General features: G+C 44.2%; 1 protein-coding gene across 6 annotated transcripts; it reads right to left on the minus strand.

Annotated features, from left to right (window-relative positions):
- Nucleotides 1–7,617: 7,617 nt before the first annotated feature.
- On the minus strand, nucleotides 7,618–20,507 carry cnbpb (CCHC-type zinc finger, nucleic acid binding protein b). 6 transcript variants are annotated; one of them, XM_079597363.1, is made up of 6 exons: nucleotides 19,935–19,981; nucleotides 18,368–18,433; nucleotides 14,530–14,654; nucleotides 14,353–14,418; nucleotides 8,624–8,822; nucleotides 7,618–8,546 (listed from the first exon to the last, which is right to left on the minus strand). In XM_079597363.1, the coding sequence occupies exons 2-6, from the start codon at nucleotides 18,376–18,378 to the stop codon at nucleotides 8,429–8,431; spliced, it is 519 nt and encodes a 172-aa protein (XP_079453489.1). In that variant the 5' UTR covers nucleotides 18,379–18,433; nucleotides 19,935–19,981; the 3' UTR covers nucleotides 7,618–8,428. The 6 variants fall into 6 exon arrangements, with proteins under 6 accessions (XP_079453489.1, XP_079453492.1, XP_079453490.1 ...); XM_079597366.1 differs by having other exon boundaries at nucleotides 18,402–18,483; XM_079597364.1 differs by having other exon boundaries at nucleotides 18,368–18,483.
- Nucleotides 20,508–23,349: the final 2,842 nt, after the last annotated feature.

The raw sequence follows: 23,349 nt of genomic DNA on the forward strand, positions 1-23,349 counted from the left end.
TATGTGAAGTGTTTGTCGTTGTTTTCGGAGTTGTCTAAAGAATAGAGTAATACCTCGTAGTAACGTAACTGCATTTTTTTTTGTGTAAAAACGTTATGTTTCTGCATCGGGCTAACGCAAAGACTGATTGTGCTTTTACAATATGAACTCTGGGCTCGCTAACATAACATTACATTCTTTATCTTATTTTTCGTTTTTTACTACAAACTAAAGCAGTGGATTATAATCATTATTATAACACAATTTAATTGATAAAAGCATCATTGTACTCCGTGTTAAACAATAAGTATTATCTCTGTAAACACTGCTGGGTCATCTGACCAATCAACGCAGATTAGCGTCGCGCAGAGGAGGGGTTTGAAAAACGAGTCGTTGAACGATTCATTTGGGAGTCGGTGAGCAAATCAGGTAAAAATAAATGCATATTATACGAAAACAAAAGTGTTTTTTGTCATTGCATGCACGTAAAACTGTTGTTGGGGACTCCCTAAACAACATTAGGAACATTTTAAATGTCATAATAGGTGCCCTTTAAAGATGATCGTGAAATCACTCATAAGCAGTGGTGGAGGAGGCACTGAATCTCAGTACTTGAGTAAAAGTACAAATAACCAGAGACATATTTACTTTAGTAAAAGTAGAAGTACCATAATGACAACCCTACTTAAAGTAATAGGCTAAGTACTTGATTTAAAATGTACTTAAGCATTAATAGTAAAAGTACTTGCATATCTTAATGTCTATATTCTAATAATAATAAAAAAGGTGAATTAATTAATTCTAACTCGTTCAAATGATTTTCAATAATGATGGAAAAGCTTTTATTTGTTCAGTTTGTTAAAAAAAGAGAGAGAAAGTTTGTATCACCATTTCTAAACAAACGTACAATTAAGCAATATACACATCAAGCTTATATATCTTAAGGTTTTCTTTTAGTTGAAAACATTAAACAATATGTGTAGGCCTAAACAAAAAAATATGAAGCCGAGCAACCCATATCTATCTACATATTAGAATATGTACAAAATGTAACAAAGTAAAAGTCAAAAGTATGCACCATTGATTCTACTTAAGTGCAGATACGTGACAAATGTACTTAAGTAACGTAACGAAGTATTTGTACGTCATTCCAGCACTGCTCACCAGTAAAGGTGTTTCGACAGGAGTGTTTCCCCCATCTAGTGGCGAGAGGTAAAACTGCACTCATTTCAAGAGATTACACTTTTATTGAGTTTTCATTCAGATCAGCAGGACTTCTGTGGAAGCCCGTAATAATGATTTAAAAAGTCGAAATTATGACATTAAGGAGGTTTGCATAGTATTCAGATTAGCATTTCACTGATTTTATTCATTTTGAATCTTTTTTTGTGCAAGTAAGTTGAGTAAATGCTTACATTTATTAGAAAATTGAATTTGAAAGATTTTACTTCCAATAAAAAATGTGCACTAGATCTGTAAATGCGTGCATGTTTTAGTTGCATTAACACTGTTCTGACCACCAGGGGTCACCGTGGAGACGGGTGTCGGATTGTTTCGCATAAATTCATATTCTTCTCCCACTCTATTCTTAAAAAACTCTTACCTGATCTGCATCTCGAGCAGGTGACGTCACTTGGAGGGGGCGTGGCCTTGTCCGCTAAACACACCCCGTTTCTTGACTCCACGCCCACATCAAAACACTTGACCGAAACGTTGCAAATTAAACCACTATTTTTCTTTTGCTATTCTTTATTCTTTACAAACATATGTGGCTTTATTTTGAAAAAATACAAATTGTCCGTTTTGATTTGATGGTGACTTTAAGCTCAGGCTCTCCTGACACGGTGTTTTCTGGTGAAATCTAACATTTTTCATAATTTGTAATGAGGATCAAAATACTCCTCATCAGAAAAACACTGATCATGAACTCAAGTGTGTGTGTGTGTTCAGCTCTCCTGATCTCCAGTTACACACACTCTATGTTTAGCTCTGTCTCATTGATCTGTGTAACTCAGACCTCAGCAGCTTCAAGAGGCCCACACATTAAGCTTCTATATACAGCATTAGTCACATGACATCAAGAGCATAGTTTTTATCAAGCGCCTACTTGTGTTTCATTCAAATGCTTTTTTCTGTATCATCCGATAGTGTGTGTGTGTGTGTGTGTGCAAGGAAACATGGCTTTAGGTATAGATGTGCAGTTTGTCTGATGAAACCGCTGTAAATGTCTCGAAACGAGGCTTTATCTTCTGATATTGCTGAACGTGTCAATAGAAAGCAGTTAGGTTAGCGCTGATGATGTCACTACAACAATCAATGTAGTTATTATACTCTTATATACACCAATATCAACACCAAAGAGCAGATTTGATGATTTTCACCATAAAAAGTAACTTTTTTAGTTTTTATTTCAATTATTTTACTCTTTTATGTGTAATATAGAAAATATATATTTATAAATATTATATAGTTGTAATCGAAAATGTTCAACCCCCAATGCAGATCAGGTTTATTTGCTAAATGAACACGTTCAGCTGTTTGCAACAAACAAATCAAAGTAAATGAAATAGCTCAACACAGCTAATGTGTGGTTTGTCCAAATTCAACTGAAAATACAACTTTTAATGATCTATGATTTTCAACGCTTATCATACTTTCTTATTTTTAGAAATATATATATATATATATATATATATATAGGAGGCCACTCCTCAGTTGCCCTGGCTGTGTGTCTCGGGTCGTTGTCCTGCTGGGAGACCCATCGACCCGTCTTCAGTGCTCTTACTGAGGGAAGGAGGTTGTTGGCCAAGATCTGGCGATACACGGCCCCATCCATCCTCCCCTCAGTACGGAGCCGTCGTCCGGTCCCCTGTGTAGAAGAGCATCCCCAGAGAATGATGTCCACCTCCAGGCTTCACGGTTGGGATGGTGTTCTTGGGGTTGTACTCATCCTTCTTCTTCCTCCAGACACGGCGAGTGGAGTTTAGACCAAAAAGCTCTATTTTTATCTCATCAGACCACATGACCTTCTCCCGTTCCTCCTCTGGATCATCCAGATGGTCATTGGCAGACTTCAGACGGCCTGGACATGCGCTGGCTTGAGCAGGGGGACCTTGCGTGCGCTGCAGGACTTTAATCCATGACGGCGTAGTGTGTTACTAATGGTTTTCTGTGAGACTGTGGTCCCAGCTCTCTTCAGGTCATTGACCAGGTCCTGCCGTGTAGTTCTGGGCTGACCCCTCACCTTCCTCATGATCATTGATGGCCCACGAGGTGAGATATTGCATGCTGCCCCAGACCGAGGGAGATTGACCTCATCTTGAGCTTCTTCCATTTTCTAATAATTGCGCCAACAGTCGTTGCCTTCTCACCAAGCTGATGCCTATTGTCCTGTAGCCCATCCAGCCTTGTGCAGGTCTACAGTTGATCCCTGATGTCCTCACACAGCTCTCTGCTCTTGACCATTGTGGAGAGGTTGGAGTCTGTTTGATCGAGTGTGTGGACAGGTGTCTGTTTGATCGAGTGTGTGGACAGGTGTCTGTTTGATTGAGTGTGTGGACAGGTGTCTGTTTGATTGAGTGTGTGGACAGGTGTCTGTTTGATTGAGTGTGTGGACAGGTGTCTGTTTGATTGAGTGTGTGGACAGGTGTCTGTTTGATCGAGTGTGTGGACAGGTGTCTGTTTGATCAAGTGTGTGGACAGGAGTCTGTTTGATTGAGTGTGTGGACAGGTGTCTGTCTGATTGAGTGTGTGGACAGGTGTCTGTTTGATTGAGTGTGTGGACAGGTGTCTGTTTGATCGAGTGTGTGGACAGGTGTCTGTTTGATCGAGTGTGTGGACAGGTGTCTGTTTGATTGAGTGTGTGGACAGGAGTCTGTTTGATTGAGTGTGTGGACAGGTGTCTGTCTGATTGAGTGTGTGGACAGGTGTCTGTTTGATTGAGTGTGTGGACAGGTGTCTGTTTGATCGAGTGTGTGGACAGGTGTCTGTTTGATCGAGTGTGTGGACAGGTGTCTGTTTGATTGAGTGTGTGGACAGGAGTCTGTTTGATTGAGTGTGTGGACAGGTGTCTGTCTGATTGAGTGTGTGGACAGGTGTCTGTTTGATCGAGTGTGTGGACAGGTGTCTGTTTGATCGAGTGTGTGGACAGGTGTCTGTTTGATTGAGTGTGTGGACAGGTGTCTGTTTGATTGAGTGTGTGGACAGGTGTCTGTTTGATTGAGTGTGTGGACAGGTGTCTGTTTGATTGAGTGTGTGGACAGGTGTCTGTTTGATTGAGTGTGTGGACAGGTGTCTGTTTGATTGAGTGTGTGGACAGGTGTCTGTTTGAGTGTGTGGACAGGTGTCTGTTTGATTGAGTGTGTGGACAGGTGTCTGTTTGATTGAGTGTGTGGACAGGTGTCTGTTTGATCGAGTGTGTGGACAGGTGTCTGTTTGATTGAGTGTGTGGACAGGTGTCTGTTTGATTGAGTGTGTGGACAGGTGTCAGTTTGATCGAGTGTGTGGACAGGTGTTTTTTTGATTGAGTGTGTGGACAGGTGTCTGTTTGATCGAGTGTGTGGACAGGTGTCTGTTTGATCGAGTGTGTGGACAGGTGTCTGTTTGATCGAGTGTGTGGACAGGTGTTTTTTTGATTGAGTGTGTGGACAGGTGTCTGTTTGATCGAGTGTGTGGACAGGTGTCTGTTTGATTGAGTGTGTGGACAGGTGTCTGTTTGATTGAGTGTGTGGACAGGTGTCAGTTTGATCGAGTGTGTGGACAGGTGTTTTTTTGATTGAGTGTGTGGACAGGTGTCTGTTTGATCGAGTGTGTGGACAGGTGTCAGTTTGATTGAGTGTGTGGACAGGTGTCAGTTTGATTGAGTGTGTGGACAGGTGTCTGTTTGATTGAGTGTGTGGACAGGTGTCTGTTTGATTGAGTGTGTGGACAGGTGTCTGTTTGATTGAGTGTGTGGACAGGTGTCTGTTTGATTGAGTGTGTGGACAGGTGTCTGTTTGATTGAGTGTGTGGACAGGTGTCTGTTTGATTGAGTGTGTGGACAGGTGTCTGTTTGATTGAGTGTGTGGACAGGTGTCTGTTTGATTGAGTGTGTGGACAGGTGTCTGTTTGATTGAGTGTGTGGACAGGTGTCTGTTTGATTGAGTGTGTGGACAGGTGTCAGTTTGATCGAGTGTGTGGACAGGTGTCTGTTTGATCGAGTGTGTGGACAGGTGTCTGTTTGATTGAGTGTGTGGACAGGTGTCTGTTTGATCGAGTGTGTGGACAGGTGTCTGTTTGATCGAGTGTGTGGACAGGTGTCTGTTTGATTGAGTGTGTGGACAGGTGTCTGTTTGATCGAGTGTGTGGACAGGTGTCTGTTTGATTGAGTGTGTGGACAGGTGTCTGTTTGATCGAGTGTGTGGACAGGTGTCTGTTTGATTGAGTGTGTGGACAGGTGTCAGTTTGATCGAGTGTGTGGACAGGTGTCTGTTTGATCGAGTGTGTGGACAGGTGTCTGTTTGATTGAGTGTGTGGACAGGTGTCAGTTTGATCGAGTGTGTGGACAGGAGTCTGTTTGATTGAGTGTGTGGACAGGTGTCAGTTTGATCGAGTGTGTGGACAGGAGTCTGTTTGATTGAGTGTGTGGACAGGTGTCTGTTTGATCGAGTGTGTGGACAGGTGTCTGTTTGATCGAGTGTGTGGACAGGTGTCTGTTTGATTGAGTGTGTGGACAGGAGTCTGTTTGATTGAGTGTGTGGACAGGTGTCAGTTTGATCGAGTGTGTGGACAGGTGTCTGTTTGATTGAGTGTGTGGACAGGTGTCTGTTTGATTGAGTGTGTGGACAGGTGTCTGTTTGATCGAGTGTGTGGACAGGAGTCTGTTTGATCGAGTGTGTGGACAGGAGTCTGTCTGATTGAGTGTGTGGACAGGAGTCTGTTTGATCGAGTGTGTGGACAGGTGTCTTTTATACAGGTAATGAGTGGAGAACAGGAGGGCTTCTTGAAAAACTAACAGGTCTGTGAGAGCCGGATTCTTACTGGTTGGTAGGTGATCGAGATATATCCAGCTGCAGACCCGCAGCACCACCAGTTTCAGAACCCCAGCGCCAGAACCGGAAGTGAGGGGCTTATTTACAATGAGACAAGCATGTAAACGATGACAGAATTTTCACTAATTTGAAGAATGTTAACCCTTTCACACGTAAGTTTAAAGTATTCTAATTGACCCCCCAGCGTGAGTTTTTCAAGGCGACCGTTATTTCGAATCTGTCACTTTATGGTTTCCAAGGTGACGCGTCACTGCTTGTCACGTGACACAGCGCAACCACAACACAGCGCTGAATCAATGATGATCTGCTTTTATGTAATTTTTCCTTTTTTATTCTAAATATTCATTACTTTAACTTACATATTTGTTGAGTCTCTTTTCTGTCTCTGCTTACTGAAAAAGGTGTATACATTGTATAAGCTACCATTGACTAAACATTGGGGATTAGTCTACAATAACTACAAATTAATTTAATATATATTCCTTCTGGAGATTCCCGAATGTTTTGTTCAAATATTTGACTTGCTGTATCCACATTATAATATAGGATCTACAGATGTACACTACTCTGCATTGTGAAAAGCCACTGTCAAGGTCCAGCACACTTCTGAATGATTGGTGACAGTTTTCATAATTACTTTAACAATGGTATGTGTCACTTTACAATAGTTTGTGGCATTTTCTCTCATGCTAGTTTACAATTATTTGAAATACCTGATTGGTAAGTGTCAACTTGTGGTGCACAAACAACATACTCCTGCTTGTAGTACCACTTTAATAAGAACATTTTACTAAAATAGCTAAATAGTTTCTATATTCTTGTATAGTTACAAATGACAGCTTAACTGTCCTATATACAAATAGAAATAAATGTGTTATCATAACAACTGTATTTACAATATGTAGGTAAATACATTGTAAAAATTATTATAAAAAAGAACCATAGTAAATATAAATGCATACAACGGACCACGATATTAAAAATATGGTGAAGCCCAATGTTTCTGTACCTTAATGTATCATTATAACATACGTATAAAGTATGACGTTTCGTGTGTAATAAAAGTATACCGTTTCGTGTCTAAGCAAATTACGCTCCAAAACGCGTTACTCGGTTTAGAACGTAAGCTCCGCCCCTTACTTCCGGTTCTGGCGCTGGGGTTCTGAAACTGGTGGTGCTGCGGGTCTGCAGCTGGATACTATAGAGGTGATCAGATACTTATGTCATGCAATAAAAAGCTAATTATATAAATCATACAATGTGATTTTCTGGATTTCTGTTTTAGATTCCGTCACTCAGTTGAAGAGTTCCTATGATAAAAATGACAGACTTCAGCAGTGTATCAAAATCAGCAGTGTATCAAATACTTATTCTCCCCTCTGTGTGTGTATATATATATTATTTTAAATATATATTTTATATAAAATATATTTAATGTTTTAACTAAAAAAGTAATTTGCCTATAACTTTTATTTTTTGTATATACATAATTATATATATAACACGTATACATTCATACATTTATACAAGTGTGTGTAATATATAAAATAGTAATTTGCCTACCATATATATGTAGAATAACACACACGACTCAGAGATGACGCTTCAGTCTTTACACCCCTTCCTCCTCCAGATTTATTGATAGTTTAAAATTACATTTCTATGTCCTAGAACTTCAGTTGCGTTTACCTTCCGACTTAAAAACTGAGTACAAGCAAATGATAGTTTTTTTATTATTATCATTATTCTTTTTTTTAGAGTAGTCTAAGTGATATTGTACAAAAATAACATTTTGATTTCTGTGAAAACATTCACCTTTCTTCAAACTCCGAATCTGTTTTATGACCCCCTTGTTGGCATTTCTTCTTTTGTCATTATACTGAAGTTTTAAAAGAACGGCCTAGACTCCCCGATCGAGGTCTCCGACTGAGACCCGTGTTTTACAAAGAATATCACGTTCTGAATCTGCTATAGAGAAGCTTGCTTTACACGTTTCTCCGCGCTCCGGCTGGCCCGACGGGACCGGGTGTGTCGTGTGCTGTCAATCACTCACTCATTGATAAAACAAACAAAAAAATGCAAATCATTCCAGCAGCCGGCGTCCCGGTCTGGTCTGTGGCTATGGGTTACCGTACTCTTTCCGGTCTCTCGACACGTCCCTGTTCACCAGTGGCATGGAAAGGGGGTTCTTTAACAAAGCATTATACGTTTACACCTCTAACCAAACTAAACATAAACTTTTTTTTGTATTAAATGCAGAAAGTGGAAGTTTTTTCCACCCCTTTCCTCCTTTTAACATGTCAAGAGCTCACTGGCCTGGGAAGTAGCCTCTAATCTGCCAACCGTTGGCCAGTGAAGAGGATTCAGAGAAAATAATACAACCATCAATCAGAAAAGGAGGAGTTGATGGAGGGCTGGGATTAAGCGGTGGCCTCGATGGTGCACTCCTTGGCCACGTGACCCGACTTGCCGCAGTTATAGCAGTTGACCTCGCTAGCTTTGCTGCACTGGACGGCTACGTGTCCGATCTCGCCACACCTGCGAGGAGCAGAACACACACAGATCAGGCCCGCTCACGGCTCACACACACTCCTCCTACAAGCGGCATGGCTCACCTGTAGCACTTGACCTTCTCGCAGCCCTTCTGGATGTGTCCGAAGCCGCCGCACGAGTAGCACTTCTGCTCGTTAGCGTGATCGCAGTCGCGCGCCATGTGACCCGCTTTCCCGCAGTTGTAGCAAACCTGCTCGCGCTCCTTCTTCGGCTCCTTGCAGTCCCTGGAGATGTGGCCGCCTCTGCCGCAGTTGTAGCACGCTGGAACACACACACACACACACACACGATTTAATCTACTATAACATTCTCCACTGCTGCAGCTCCTCTTCCAGTCTGTCAGTAACGCTCGGGTGTGTTTCCCGTACGGCGCTGTAACTCGTGCTTCACTACTATAGTACGATGCAGCGTTGGAGAGATCATCTAGTGAGTCACGACTGTTTCCCGAAACCGTGTCGCAAATTGGTCGTTCAACCGCATTGGTTGATGACGTCACGCAGGTGTTGGAGTAATAATACTGATAATGAATCTGTTTGAGATCGAATTAACACAAGATGTTTTGCTATAAATTATGAACATGGCATCTGAGGAATATTTGTATTTTTCTCAGTTATTTTGCTTTATTTCCAGATTCACTCATAGGCTCGTTCTTACACTGGAGCTCGTTCACACATGCGCACTCTTCAGACACTACACTTTACATCTCTTGACAAACTAAAAGACGTAAAGGACATTTGTATGTGTTCTAAATAGAAGATACGATTGCACTGAATGTTAACTTGCTTATTTTGCTCAGGATCAGGATTTATTGCCATGCTAGAAACTCTAATGACAGAACTCGCGACTATCATTGGCTAACGATGCTTTCGGGAAACAGCGACTCGCTGAACTGCTGATAACGACAGAACTCACGACTATAGTTGGCTAACGATGCTTTCGGGAAACACAGACTCACTGAACTGCTGATAACGACAGAACTCGTGACTATAGTTGGCTAACGATGCTTTCGGGAAACACAGACTCACTGAACTGCTGATAACGACAGAACTCGCGACTATAGTTGGCTAACGATGCTTTCGGGAAACACAGACTCGCTGAACTGCTGATAACGACAGAACTCACGACTATAGTTGGCTAACGATGCTTTCGGGAAACACAGACTCGCTGAACTGCTGATAACGACAGAACTCACGACTATAGTTGGCTAACGATGCTTTCGGGAAACACAGACTCACTGAACTGCTGATAACGACAGAACTCGTGACTATAGTTGGCTAACGATGCTTTCGGGAAACACAGACTCACTGAACTGCTGATAACGACAGAATTCGCGACTATAGTTGGCTAACGATGCTTTCGGGAAACACAGACTCGCTGAACTGCTGATAACGACAGAACTCGCGACTATAGTTGGCTAACGATGCTTTCGGGAAACACAGACTCGCTGAACTGCTGATAACGACAGAACTCACGACTATAGTTGGCTAACGATGCTTTCGGGAAACACAGACTCGCTGAACTGCTGATAACGACAGAACTCACGACTATAGTTGGCTAACGATGCTTTCGGGAAACACAGACTCGCTGAACTGCTGATAACGACAGAACTCACGACTATAGTTGGCTAACGATGCTTTCGGGAAACACAGACTCACTGAACTGCTGATAACGACAGAACTCGTGACTATAGTTGGCTAACGATGCTTTCGGGAAACACAGACTCACTGAACTGCTGATAACGACAGAATTCGCGACTATAGTTGGCTAACGATGCTTTCGGGAAACACAGACTCGCTGAACTGCTGATAACGACAGAACTCGCGACTATAGTTGGCTAACGATGCTTTCGGGAAACACCGACTCGCTGAACTGCTGATAACGACAGAACTCGCGACTATAGTTGGCTAACGATGCTTTCGGGAAACACAGACTCGCTGAACTGCTGATAACGACAGAACTCGCGACTATAGTTGGCTAACGATGCTTTCGGGAAACACAGACTCGCTTAACTGCTGATAACGACAGAACTCGCGACTATAGTTGGCTAACGATGCTTTCGGGAAACACCGACTCGTTGAACTGCTGATAACGGCAGAACTCGTGACTATAGTTGGCTAACGATGCTTTCGGGAAACACCGACTCGTTGAACTGCTGATAACGGCAGAACTCGTGACTATAGTTGGCTAACGATGCTTTCGGGAAACACCGACTCACTGAACTGCTGATAACGGCAGAACTCGCGACTATAGTTGGCTAACGATGCTTTCGGGAAACACCGACTCGTTGAACTGCTGATAACGGCAGAACTCGCGACTATAGTTGGCTAACGATGCTTTCGGGAAACACCGACTCGTTGAACTGCTGATAACGGCAGAACTCGCGACTATAGTTGGCTAACGATGCTTTCGGGAAACACCGACTCGTTGAACTGCTGATAACGGCAGAACTCGCGACTATAGTTGGCTAACGATGCTTTCGGGAAACACCAACTCGTTGAACTGCTGATAACGACAGAACTCGCGACTATAGTTGGCTAACGATGCTTTCGGGAAACACCGACTCGTTGAACTGCTGATAACGACAGAACTCGTGACTATAGTTGGCTAACGATGCTTTCGGGAAACACCAACTCGTTGAACTGCTGATAACGGCAGAACTCGCGACTATAGTTAGCTAACGATGCTTTCGGGAAACACCGATTCGCTGAACTGCTGATAACGACAGAACTCGCGACTATAGTTGGCTAACGATGCTTTCGGGAAACACCGACTCGCTGAACTGCTGATAACGACAGAACTCGTGACTATAGTTGGCTAACGATGCTTTCGGGAAACACAGACTCGCTGAACTGCTGATAACGACAGAACTCGCGACTATAGTTGGCTAACGATGCTTTCGGAAAACACCGACTCGCTGAACTGCTGATAACGACAGAACTCGCGACTATAGTTGGCTAACGATGCTTTCGGGAAACACCGACTCGTTGAACTGCTGATAACGACAGAACTCGCGACTATAGTTGGCTAACGATGCTTTCGGGAAACACAGACTCGCTGACCTGCTGATAATGACAGAACTCGCGACTATAGTTGGCTAACGATGCTTTCGGGAAACACCGACTCGCTGAACTGCTGATAACGACAGAACTCGTGACTATAGTTGGCTAACGATGCTTTCGGGAAACACAGACTCGTTGAACTGCTGATAACGACAGAACTCGCGACTATAGTTGGCTAACGATGCTTTCGGAAAACACCGACTCGCTGAACTGCTGATAACGACAGAACTCGCGACTATAGTTGGCTAACGATGCTTTCGGGAAACACCGACTCGTTGAACTGCTGATAACGACAGAACTCGCGACTATAGTTGGCTAACGATGCTTTCGGGAAACACGGACTCGCTGAACTGCTGATAACGACAGAACTCGCGACTATAGTTGGCTAACGATGCTTTCGGGAAACACAGACTCGCTGAACTGCTGATAACGACAGAACTCGCGACTATAGTTGGCTAACGATGCTTTCGGGAAACACAGACTCGCTGAACTGCTGATAACGGCAGAACTCGCGACTATAGTTGGCTAACGATGCTTTCGGGAAACACGGACTCGCTGAACTGCTGATAACGACAGAACTCACGACTATAGTTGGCTAACGATGCTTTCGGGAAACACAGACTCGCTGAACTGCTGATAACGACAGAACTCGCGACTATAGTTGGCTAACGATGCTTTCGGGAAACACAGACTCGCTGAACTGCTGATAACGACAGAACTCGCGACTATAGTTGGCTAACGATGCTTTCGGGAAACACCGACTCGCTGAACTGCTGATAACGACAGAACTCGCGACTATAGTTGGCTAACGATGCTTTCGGGAAACACTTATGATGGACAGATGCACTTTTATGATGGACGGATGCACTTTTATGATGGACGGACGCACTTTTATGATGGACAGACGCACTTTTATGATGGACGGATGCACTTTTATGATGGACAGATGCACTTTTATGATGGACGGACGCACTTTTATGATGGACAGATGCACTTTTATGATGGACAGACGCACTTTTATGATGGACGGATGCACTTTTATGATGGACGGATGCACTTTTATGATGGACAGACGCACTTTTATGATGGACGGATGCACTTTTATGATGGATAGATGCACTTTTATGATGGACAGATGCACTTATGATGGACAGATGCACTTTTATGATGGACGGATGCACTTTTATGATGGACGGATGCACTTTTATGATGGACGGACGCACTTTTATGATGGACGGACGCACTTTTATGATGGACGGACGCACTTTTATGATGGACGGACGCACTTTTATGATGGACGGATGCACTTTTATGATGGACAGACGCACTTTTATGATGGACGGATGCACTTTTATGATGGACGGACGCACTTTTATGATGGACGGACGCACTTTTATGATGGACGGATGCACTTTTATGATGGACAGACGCACTTTTATGATGGACAGATGCACTTTTATGATGGACAGATGCACTTTTATGATGGACAGACGCACTTTTATGATGGACGGATGCACTTTTATGATGGACGGACGCACTTTTATGATGGACGGACGCACTTTTATGATGGACGGATGCACTTTTATGATGGACGGATGCACTTTTATGATGGACGGATGCACTTTTATGATGGACAGATGCACTTTTATGATGGACAGATGCACTTTTATGATGGACGGACGCACTTTTATGATGGACAGACGCACTTTTATGATGGACAGATGCACTTTTATGATGGACGGATGCACTTTTATGATGGACGGACGCACTTTTATGATGGACAGATGCACTTTTATGATGGACAGACGCACTTTTATGATGGACGGACGCACTTTTATGATGGACGGACGCACTTTTATGATGGACGGACGCACTTTTATGATGGACGGATGCACTTTTATGATGGACGGATGCACTTTTATGATGGACGGATGCACTTTTATGATGGACAGATGCACTTTTATGATGGACGGACGCACTTTTATGATGGACAGATGCACTTTTATGATGGACGGATGCACTTTTATGATGGACGGATGCACTTTTATGATGGACGGATGCACTTTTATGATGGACGGATGCACTTTTATGATGGACGGACGCACTTTTATGATGGACGGACGCACTTTTATGATGGACGGACGCACTTTTATGATGGACGGATGCACTTTTATGATGGACGGATGCACTTTTATGATGGACGGATGCACTTTTATGATGGACAGATGCACTTTTATGATGGACGGACGCACTTTTATGATGGACAGATGCACTTTTATGATGGACGGACGCACTTATGATGGACGGACGCACTTTTATGATGGACGGATGCACTTTTATGATGGACGGATGCACTTTTATGATGGACGGACGCACTTTTATGATGGACGGACGCACTTTTATGATGGACGGATGCACTTTTATGATGGACGGATGCACTTTATGATGGACGGATGCACTTTTATGATGGACGGATGCACTTTTATGATAGACGGATGCACTTTTATGGACTTCCAAAAAAAATATACCCGTTCACTCCCATTAAAAAGCTCTAAAAAGAGCCAGGACATGTTTTAATATAACTCTGATTGTGTTCGTCTGAAAGGAGAATATCTTACACACCTAGGATGGCTTCAGGGTGAGTAAATAATGGGATAATTTCCATTTTTGGGTGAACTGTCCCTCTAAGGCTGTAAAAGCAAACTGAATGTGTAATGTGTGAGATGCCTCACCGTCCTCGGTGCGCTCACAGTCCCGCGCGACGTGGCCCGGCTCTCCGCAGCGATAGCAGAACAGATCTAGCGGCGCAGGAGAAACACGTTACTCACACACACACACACACACACACACACACACACACACACACACACACACACTTTGGGTCGAGTATTTAGATCAATTGCCCTCACCTTTGCCTCTGCCTCGACCTTTTCCACGTCCACGTCCCGCATTCGGACAGTTCTTGATCCAGTGGCCAGTGCGACCGCAACCAAAACACTCGTTGCTGCTCATAGCCTCAGACTGCACCCTACGACTGAGAGAAACACACACACATGAACACACACACTCGAGTTCATGAACACACACACACACACTCGAGTTCATGAACACACACACACACTCACTGCTCATAGCCTCAGACTGCACCCTACGACAGAGACACACACTCATGAACACACACACTCGAGTTCATGAACACACACACACACACACACTCACTGCTCATAGCCTCAGACTGCACCCTACGACTGAGAGACACACACTCATGAACACACACACTCGAGTTCATGAACACACACACACACTCACTGCTCATAGCCTCAGACTGCACCCTACGACTGAGAGACACACACTCATGAACACACACTTGAGTTCATGAACACACACACTCGCTCATAGCCTCAGACTGCACCCTACGACTGAGAGAAACACACACTCATGAACACACACACTCGAGTTCATGAACACACACACACAGCACCCTAAGACTGAGAAACACACACACACAGCTCATAGCCTCAGACTGCACCCTACGACTGAGACACACACTCGAGTTCATGTACACACACACACACACACTCGAGTTCATGAACATACACAGGGCTCGCAAAATCGCCCGCCCGACGTCCCGGGGCTATTGTGTTTTCCAGTCGGGCTACCAAAATGCATAACCGGCCTGCCCGACGGGCTATCTAAAATAGTGTTCGCTTCAGTCTTGTTATAATCAGATTCAGCGCGTTCTTCGTCTTCAATCCGCAGTGGCGCCGAACAGAGCGCACGTCAGAAACAGGACAGTGTGTGTGTGTATCTGAGCCTCATTGGTCTGTCACTGCTCGTCAATGTCAGAATATTAGAGATTACCAATCAAATCAAAGTAGGCGGGATTTATATTCACAGAAGCTACTGAGCGCGAATTTGAGCAGAGCGACTCGACACTTCAGTTTATGGTCAAGTGCGATAATGTAAGTAGCTAAACTAAATATTTCACATTTGACTTTTTTTTTTTAAGTCATAAATGTTAAACAAATGACAAATTATCAGGCAAACGAATTTACTTCGCCATTTTGAACTGAAAATAGGCCTTTGTAACGTGACTCGTGGAATGTAATTAGTTTACTGTCATTGTGAGGGGACGAGAAACAAAGCCGTTTTCATCTTGTTAGGCACAATATTAATAACGAATATGTACATGTTGAGAATTAATATAGTACAATTTGTAGCCTTCAGTAAATTAAAAAAGTTCAGCTTTAGGAGGGGAAGAGACAGGGCAAGATGAGGAGACTGAGAGAAAAAGAAAGAGTGATGGATCAGAAGTGAGAGCAGGTATTGACAAATACTGCCCGCTGACATGGTTTTAAAGCTATTTCTTATCCTTTTTTTGGCCTTCAAACGTCTTGAAATGCACATATCAGAGAAATAAAAAATGTGAACAACCTTACATTTAGGACCTATTTGATTATAAAGCCCTGTCTACGGCCCTGTATTAAGATCAATAATGAATGTGTACATATTGTGAATAAATTTAATAAACTTAGTTAGGCTACCTAGCTTTCCTAGTAGCTTTCAGTAAATTAACGTGTCTGAGAAAATGATTCATAAATCAACCTATCAGCTGACCCCAAGTTTACTTTCGTCATTGACAGACAAAAATGAAAAGCCTATCAGTCAAAGCTCAGCTTTATTAGGACGGGAAGAGAAAAACAAAGAGAAAAAGAGTGATGTTGATGAGGAGAGAAAAATAATCAGCTGTGTGACATGGTTTTAAAGCTATTGTTGTCCAATTTTTTTGGCATTCAAAACATCTTAAAATGCACATATGTAGATCAGAGAAATCGATTTTCTCGGGCCCCCGAGAATGAAACTAGTTAATTGTGAGCGTTAGACCCTTTATTTAATTTTTTATCATACCCTCATTGGGGGCTGAGCCACAGACAGATTCATGTTCCATACTGGTGACACACATTTCACTTCAGAAAACCAGATGTATATTTGTATTGATGATTCTAATTTGATTATTTTATATCCAATTGTTGATATTTGTGTTTTGAAAAAGTTTTTGATTCATGTTTTGACTCCTAACCAATTTTCTACATTAAAAATTTACTTTTTATGTGGGCTAGTAAAATTAATTTCGGGCTACCAAAATCTGAAGGGTGCCTGCCCGAAGGGCTACCAGCGATTTAGAAATTCTGCGAGCCCTGATACACACACACACACACACAGCACCCTACGACTGAGAAACACACACACACACACACACACTCGAGTTCATGAACACACACACACACAGCACCCTACGACAGAGAAACACACACTCGAGTTCATGAGCGCGCACACACACACACTGCTCATAGCCTCAGACTGCACTGCACCCTACAACTGAGAGACACACACACTCGAGTTCATGAGCACACACACACACACACACACACACAGCACCCTACGACTGAGAAACACACACACACACAGTCGCTGCTCATAGCCTCAGACTGCACCCTACGACTGAGAAACACACACACAGCACCCTACGACTGAGAAACACACACACACACACACACACACAGCACCCTACGACTGAGAAACACACACACAGCACCCTACGACTGAGAAACACACACACACACACACACACACAGCACCCTACGACTGAGAAACACACACACACACACACACAGCACCCTACGACTGAGAAACACACACACACAGCACCCTACGACTGAGAAACACACACACACACACACACAGCACCCTACGACTGAGAAACACACACACACAGCACCCTACGACTGAGAAACACACACACACAGCACCCTACGACTGAGAAACACACACACACACACACAGCACCCTACGACTGAGAAACACACACACACACACACACACACAGCACCCTACGACTGAGAAACACACACACACACACACACACACACACAGCACCCTACGACTGAGAAACACACACACACAGCACCCTACGACTGAGAAACACACACACACACACACACACAGAACCCTACGACTGAGAAACACACACACACACACACACACAGCCCCCTACGACTGAGAAACACACACACACACACACACAGCACCCTACGACTGAGAAACACACACACACACACACACGAGTTTATGAACACACACACACAGCACCCTACGACTGAGAAACACACACACACACACACACACACACACACACACACACACACAGCCCCCTACGACTGAGAAACACACACACACACACACACACACACACACACACACACACACAGCACCCTACGACTGAGAAACACACACACACACACACACGAGTTTATGAACACACACACACAGCACCCTACGACTGAGAAACACACACACACACACACACACACACACACACACACACACACACACACACAGCACCCTACGACTGAGAAACACACACACACACACACACACAGCCCCCTACGACTGAGAAACACACACACACACACACACACACACACAGCACCCTACGACTGAGAAACACACACACACAGCACCCTACGACTGAGAAACACACACACACACGAGTTTATGAACACACACACACAGCACCCTACGACTGAGAAACACACACACACACACACACACACACACACACACACACAGCACCCTACGACTGAGAAACACACACACACACACACACACACACACACACACACACACACACACACACACACACAGCACCCTACGACTGAGAAACACACACACACACACACACAGCACCTTGGTTGCATCCGTGATTGACACTGACACTGACCCCTGGTCGGCTGCCACAGATGTCCACTATAACTGAGAAAAATCCTGGAATGTTTTCCTCAAAAACCTTAATTTCTTTTCGACTGAAGAAAGAAAGACACGGATATCTTGGATGGCATGGAGAGAGTAAAATATCAGCAATTTTTTTTTTAAAGTGAACTAATCCTTTAAATATTTTCAAGTCTTTGATTAGCATATTCTGTCATGATAATCTATAATCCGCTGGTGTGGGGACTGTAACTGTGCAGATGTTGTTTATGATCAAACACAACATTACACACTAACTACAGTTAAAAAAGTCAAATCATAATCAACCCCCCCTTTAATACTTCTGGCCATACAGAATCTATTTTTTTTGTCATGCCAATAAAGCTTTCTGAATAGAATTAAATCGACTCATTCGTTCACGGATCACATAGGCTAAGGCTTTACAAATGTTCCTGTTCTAAATAATTGTCTGTGTTTTTAATGCTTTGGCAATACAGTTTTGTTTGTTATTTGGTTTGGTCATGCCAATAAACCTTTCTGAATTGAAATGGTTTCACTGAGTTGTTGATTCGAGAAACACTCGAAAAAAGATTCAATCGATTCCTTGAACAGAGAACCGACTCATTCGTTCACAGATCGGACTTCAAAACAAATGTCACCTTTTACAAATCACGTTATGCTCTCCATAACCATAACAATCGCGGTCCTGGACAGTGAGTGACCTTGCACATTAAAGATAAAATCGGATTTTCTCCAGTCATTGTTAACAAAACAAGCAAACACAACTAGCAAACTAACATTAGTGAAGCGGCCAGAGGGACCTTTCTGCAACCACCTAAGCCCCGCCCACACAAAACGTCACCATGTTTACTAACTGAACTGGGGTCTATATAAACGTGCTGAAACCTACAATTTGGAGTCGAGAGGGTTTTCGATTAAAATCGGTGCGACTGGAATGTTTGGAATCGGAACGATGCCAAAAAACAACGAATTCGAGGGTTCGAACGCGATTGTGAACAGAAATGCTAAGCTAATAAACACACACACAGCGAACACACCGAGTCACTTCAGACAGCAATTGTCTTTGAATCGCCCCACAGAAAGAGTCAAAACAAGCTGATCGTGAGAGATGAAGCCCTGAGGAAGATCAGCTATAGTCTTCCTCAGGGCTGACGTCTGGCCTCACTCACCCGGTCCATCAGGCTGGTTCCCACAGACCGTTTCTCTCACACACATCCAGTCCCACGACGACATTGAATCTATCCTTCAGCTACGCGTTTGGCTAATTTCGCACATTAGCGTCGCGATAATGGCCGCCTCGATGTAACGAGTTTCCCGCGCGCAGCCTGGCGCAGTTTAGGCCAAAGTGCGCCGTCAGAAAACACACTTCTGTGTCTTTCTGGACACGTTAAACCTGAACGATTCGCCGTAAAAACACACCCGTGGCATTTCGAGACGGCGGAGATTCTCCCCGAGATCATGACGCTGTCACCACACTACATGCGTCGAGTTAAATGTCGTGTTTTCGCCCGTTAAGGGAACTCACCTCGGCGACGTGACTCGTTGCTGTTTATTTTCGGTTCCTCCTCTCAGTCTCTGCGCCACACGCGGTTTGCGCACGGTACCGAATCCCGAAGCCCCGCCCACATCTGAGATTCTGCACACGGCCCGCTCATTCTGCACACACACACACACACACACACACTCTCTCTCTCGCTCTCTCTCACCCCCTCCCCACTGTCTCTCTCTCACACACACACACACACACACACACTCACACACTCTCACCCCCTCCCCACTGTCTCTCTCTCTCTCACACACACATACACACACGCACACACTCTCACCCCCTCCCCACTGTCTCTCTCTCTCTCACACACACACGCACTCTCTCACACACACTCTCACACACACTCAGATAGATAGATAGATCTTCTACATTGTTTATGGCTAGCCATCCAAATAAATGATTCATACTTCTGCACTAGTAGTTTGTGAATAGTGTTTGGAAATAAATAATACATATAGATTTTCGTCCACGACTATATAGCTGACCAACATCTGTTTATTTATTTCTATGTGTTCTTGTCTCTACAATATGTATTTTATAGGAATGCACCTGTCAGAAAGAGAGAGAGAGAGAGAGAGAGAGAGAGAGAGAGATGACACACACACACACACACACACACACACATATGCGAAAGACCACAGAAAATATCAATAATCAATACTATGATATCAAACATAATAATATGCATTATCTTATATTTCAGAAGAATAGCAAAGCCGAGTCTTTAGCCCCGCCCACTGGAGCGTTAGTGAATACAGTGATCGAGTAAAGATCGACGCAGGATCGATAGGCCTACCATCACCGTCCAAACGATCCTAATGCTAGAGAGAGTGTGGGGTTTTCTCAACTATGAGAAAGTCTCAGCAGGGCATTATTTGTTTGTATTCGGTGTATTTCACTGGATTATTTGGTAAATCAGTCGCAATTTCGATTTTGCAAACAGACTTTTACGATGTGGATCTGCCAGCAACGTCACAAACATGTTATTTTAACGCCTGATCTGTGATCAGTGATTTCTGATGTGTAATTATTCAAGTTCAGACAGATTATCTCTCAAAATTGTTCTGTTTACGCATCAGTAAATCAAGCCAGTGAATGATCAACATCACGTCGTTTCTCTACGCAGATTATGCTTATTTAAATTGTGATCAAATTATATACAGAAAGCGATCAAAAAAGCTGCCTTTCCAATCCCCAAGCTGTCAATCACGAGTTTATCTGGACACTTGCCAAAACTCGTTATGAAATCGATGACGCTGTTACACGGCACAACGAAGCGAAGCTCTTACTGTATTTACATCGTGTTTGCATGTTATTTGGTGAAAGCGTGGCAATGATGAGATCACTGCATTCACGCGGTCACCTGTCATCTGCTCGTCACTGCAGCCTCTCATGTGATGGGATCTAAATATATGATCAATACTTTTCACGATTCGTTAATCTCGACGGCTGTAATAGTAAAAACGTAGTAAAAGTTTTCGAGAGAGTTCCACATGTAATACTAGCTATTTCATATGCAAACATGTCAGCCAATCACAGCAGTGGGCGTTTAGACTCTCACAGCCAATCATAGCAGTGGGCGTTTACATTGGAGTCTCACAGCAGCCAATCACAGCAGTGGGTGTTTACACTGGAGTCTCACAGCCAATCACAGCAGTGGGCGTTTACATTGGAGTCTCACAGCAGCCAATCACAGCAGTGGGTGTTTACACTGGAGTCTCACAGCCAATCACAGCAGTGGGTGTTTACACTGGAGTCTCACAGCCAATCACAGCAGTGGGCGTTTACACTGAAGTCTCACAGCAGCCAATCACAGCAGTGGGCGTTTGCACTGGAGTCTCACAGCAGCCAATCACAGCAGTGGGTGTTTACACTGAAGCCTCACAGCCAATCATAGCAGTGGGCGTTTACACTGAAGTCTCACAGCCAATCACAGCAGTGGGCGTTTACACTGAAGTCTCACAGCCAATCACAGCAGTGGGCGTTTACACTGAAGTCTCACAGCCAATCACAGCAGTGGGCGTTTACACTGAAGTCTCACAGCCAATCATAGCAGTGGGCGTTTACACTGAAGTCTCACAGCCAATCACAGCAGTGGGCGTTTACACTGAAGTCTCACAGCCAATCACAGCAGTGGGCGTTTACACTGAAGTCTCACAGCAGCCAATCACAGCAGTGGGTGTTTACACTGGAGTCTCACAGCCAATCACAGCAGTGGGCGTTTACATTGGAGTCTCACAGCAGCCAATCACAGCAGTGGGCGTTTACACTGAAGTCTCACAGCCAATCATAGCAGTGGGTGTTTACACTGGAGTCTCACAGCCAATCACAGCAGTGGGTGTTTACACTGGAGTCTCACAGCCAATCACAGCAGTGGGTGTTTACACTGGAGTCTCACAGCCAATCACAGCAGTGGGCGTTTACATTGGAGTCTCACAGCAGCCAATCACAGCAGTGGGTGTTTACACTGGAGTCTCACAGCCAATCACAGCAGTGGGTGTTTACACTGGAGTCTCACAGCCAATCACAGCAGTGGGTGTTTACACTGGAGTCTCACAGCCAATCACAGCAGTGGGTGTTTACACTGGAGTCTCACAGCCAATCACAGCAGTGGGTGTTTACACTGAAGTCTCACAGCCAATCACAGCAGTGGGCGTTTACACTGAAGTCTCACAGCAGCCAATCACAGCAGTGGTGTTTACACTGGAGTCTCACAGCCAATCACAGCAGTGGGCGTTTACATTGGAGTCTCACAGCAGCCAATCACAGCAGTGGGCGTTTACACTGAAGTCTCACAGCCAATCATAGCAGTGGGCGTTTACATTGGAGTCTCACAGCAGCCAATCACAGCAGTGGGTGTTTACACTGGAGTCTCACAGCCAATCACAGCAGTGGGCGTTTACACTGGAGTCTCACAGCAGCCAATCAGAGCAGTGGGCGTTTACACTGAAGTCTCACAGCAGCCAATCACAGCAGTGGGTGTTTACACTGGAGTCTCACAGCCAATCACAGCAGTGGGCGTTTACATTGGAGTCTCACAGCAGCCAATCACAGCAGTGGGCGTTTACACTGAAGTCTCACAGCCAATCATAGCAGTGGGCGTTTACATTGGAGTCTCACAGCAGCCAATCACAGCAGTGGGTGTTTACACTGGAGTCTCACAGCCAATCACAGCAGTGGGTGTTTACACTGGAGTCTCACAGCCAATCACAGCAGTGGGTGTTTACACTGGAGTCTCACAGCGGGCCAATCAGAGCAGTGGGTGTTTACACTGGAGTCTCACAGCCAATCACAGCAGTGGGTGTTTACACTGAAGTCTCACAGCCAATCACAGCAGTGGGCGTTTACACTGGAGTCTCACAGCAGCCAATCACAGCAGTGGGCGTTTACA

The sequence above is a fragment of the Phoxinus phoxinus genome, assembly GCF_949152265.1.
Source record: "Phoxinus phoxinus genome assembly, chromosome: 22".
Classification (NCBI taxonomy): Eukaryota; Metazoa; Chordata; class Actinopteri; order Cypriniformes; family Leuciscidae; genus Phoxinus; species Phoxinus phoxinus.

Coding starts and splice junctions, on each gene's coding strand:
- cnbpb (XM_079597361.1), bottom strand. CDS start 14,936: ATGAGCAGTGAGTGTGTGTGTGTGTTCATGAACTCGAGTGTGTGTGTT. Junction 8,823..14,352: donor CTGTGAGCGCACCGAGGACG/GTGAGGCATCTC, acceptor TGTGTGTTCCAG/CGTGCTACAACTGCGGCAGA. Junction 8,547..8,623: donor GAGAAGGTCAAGTGCTACAG/GTGAGCCATGCC, acceptor TGCTCCTCGCAG/GTGTGGCGAGATCGGACACG.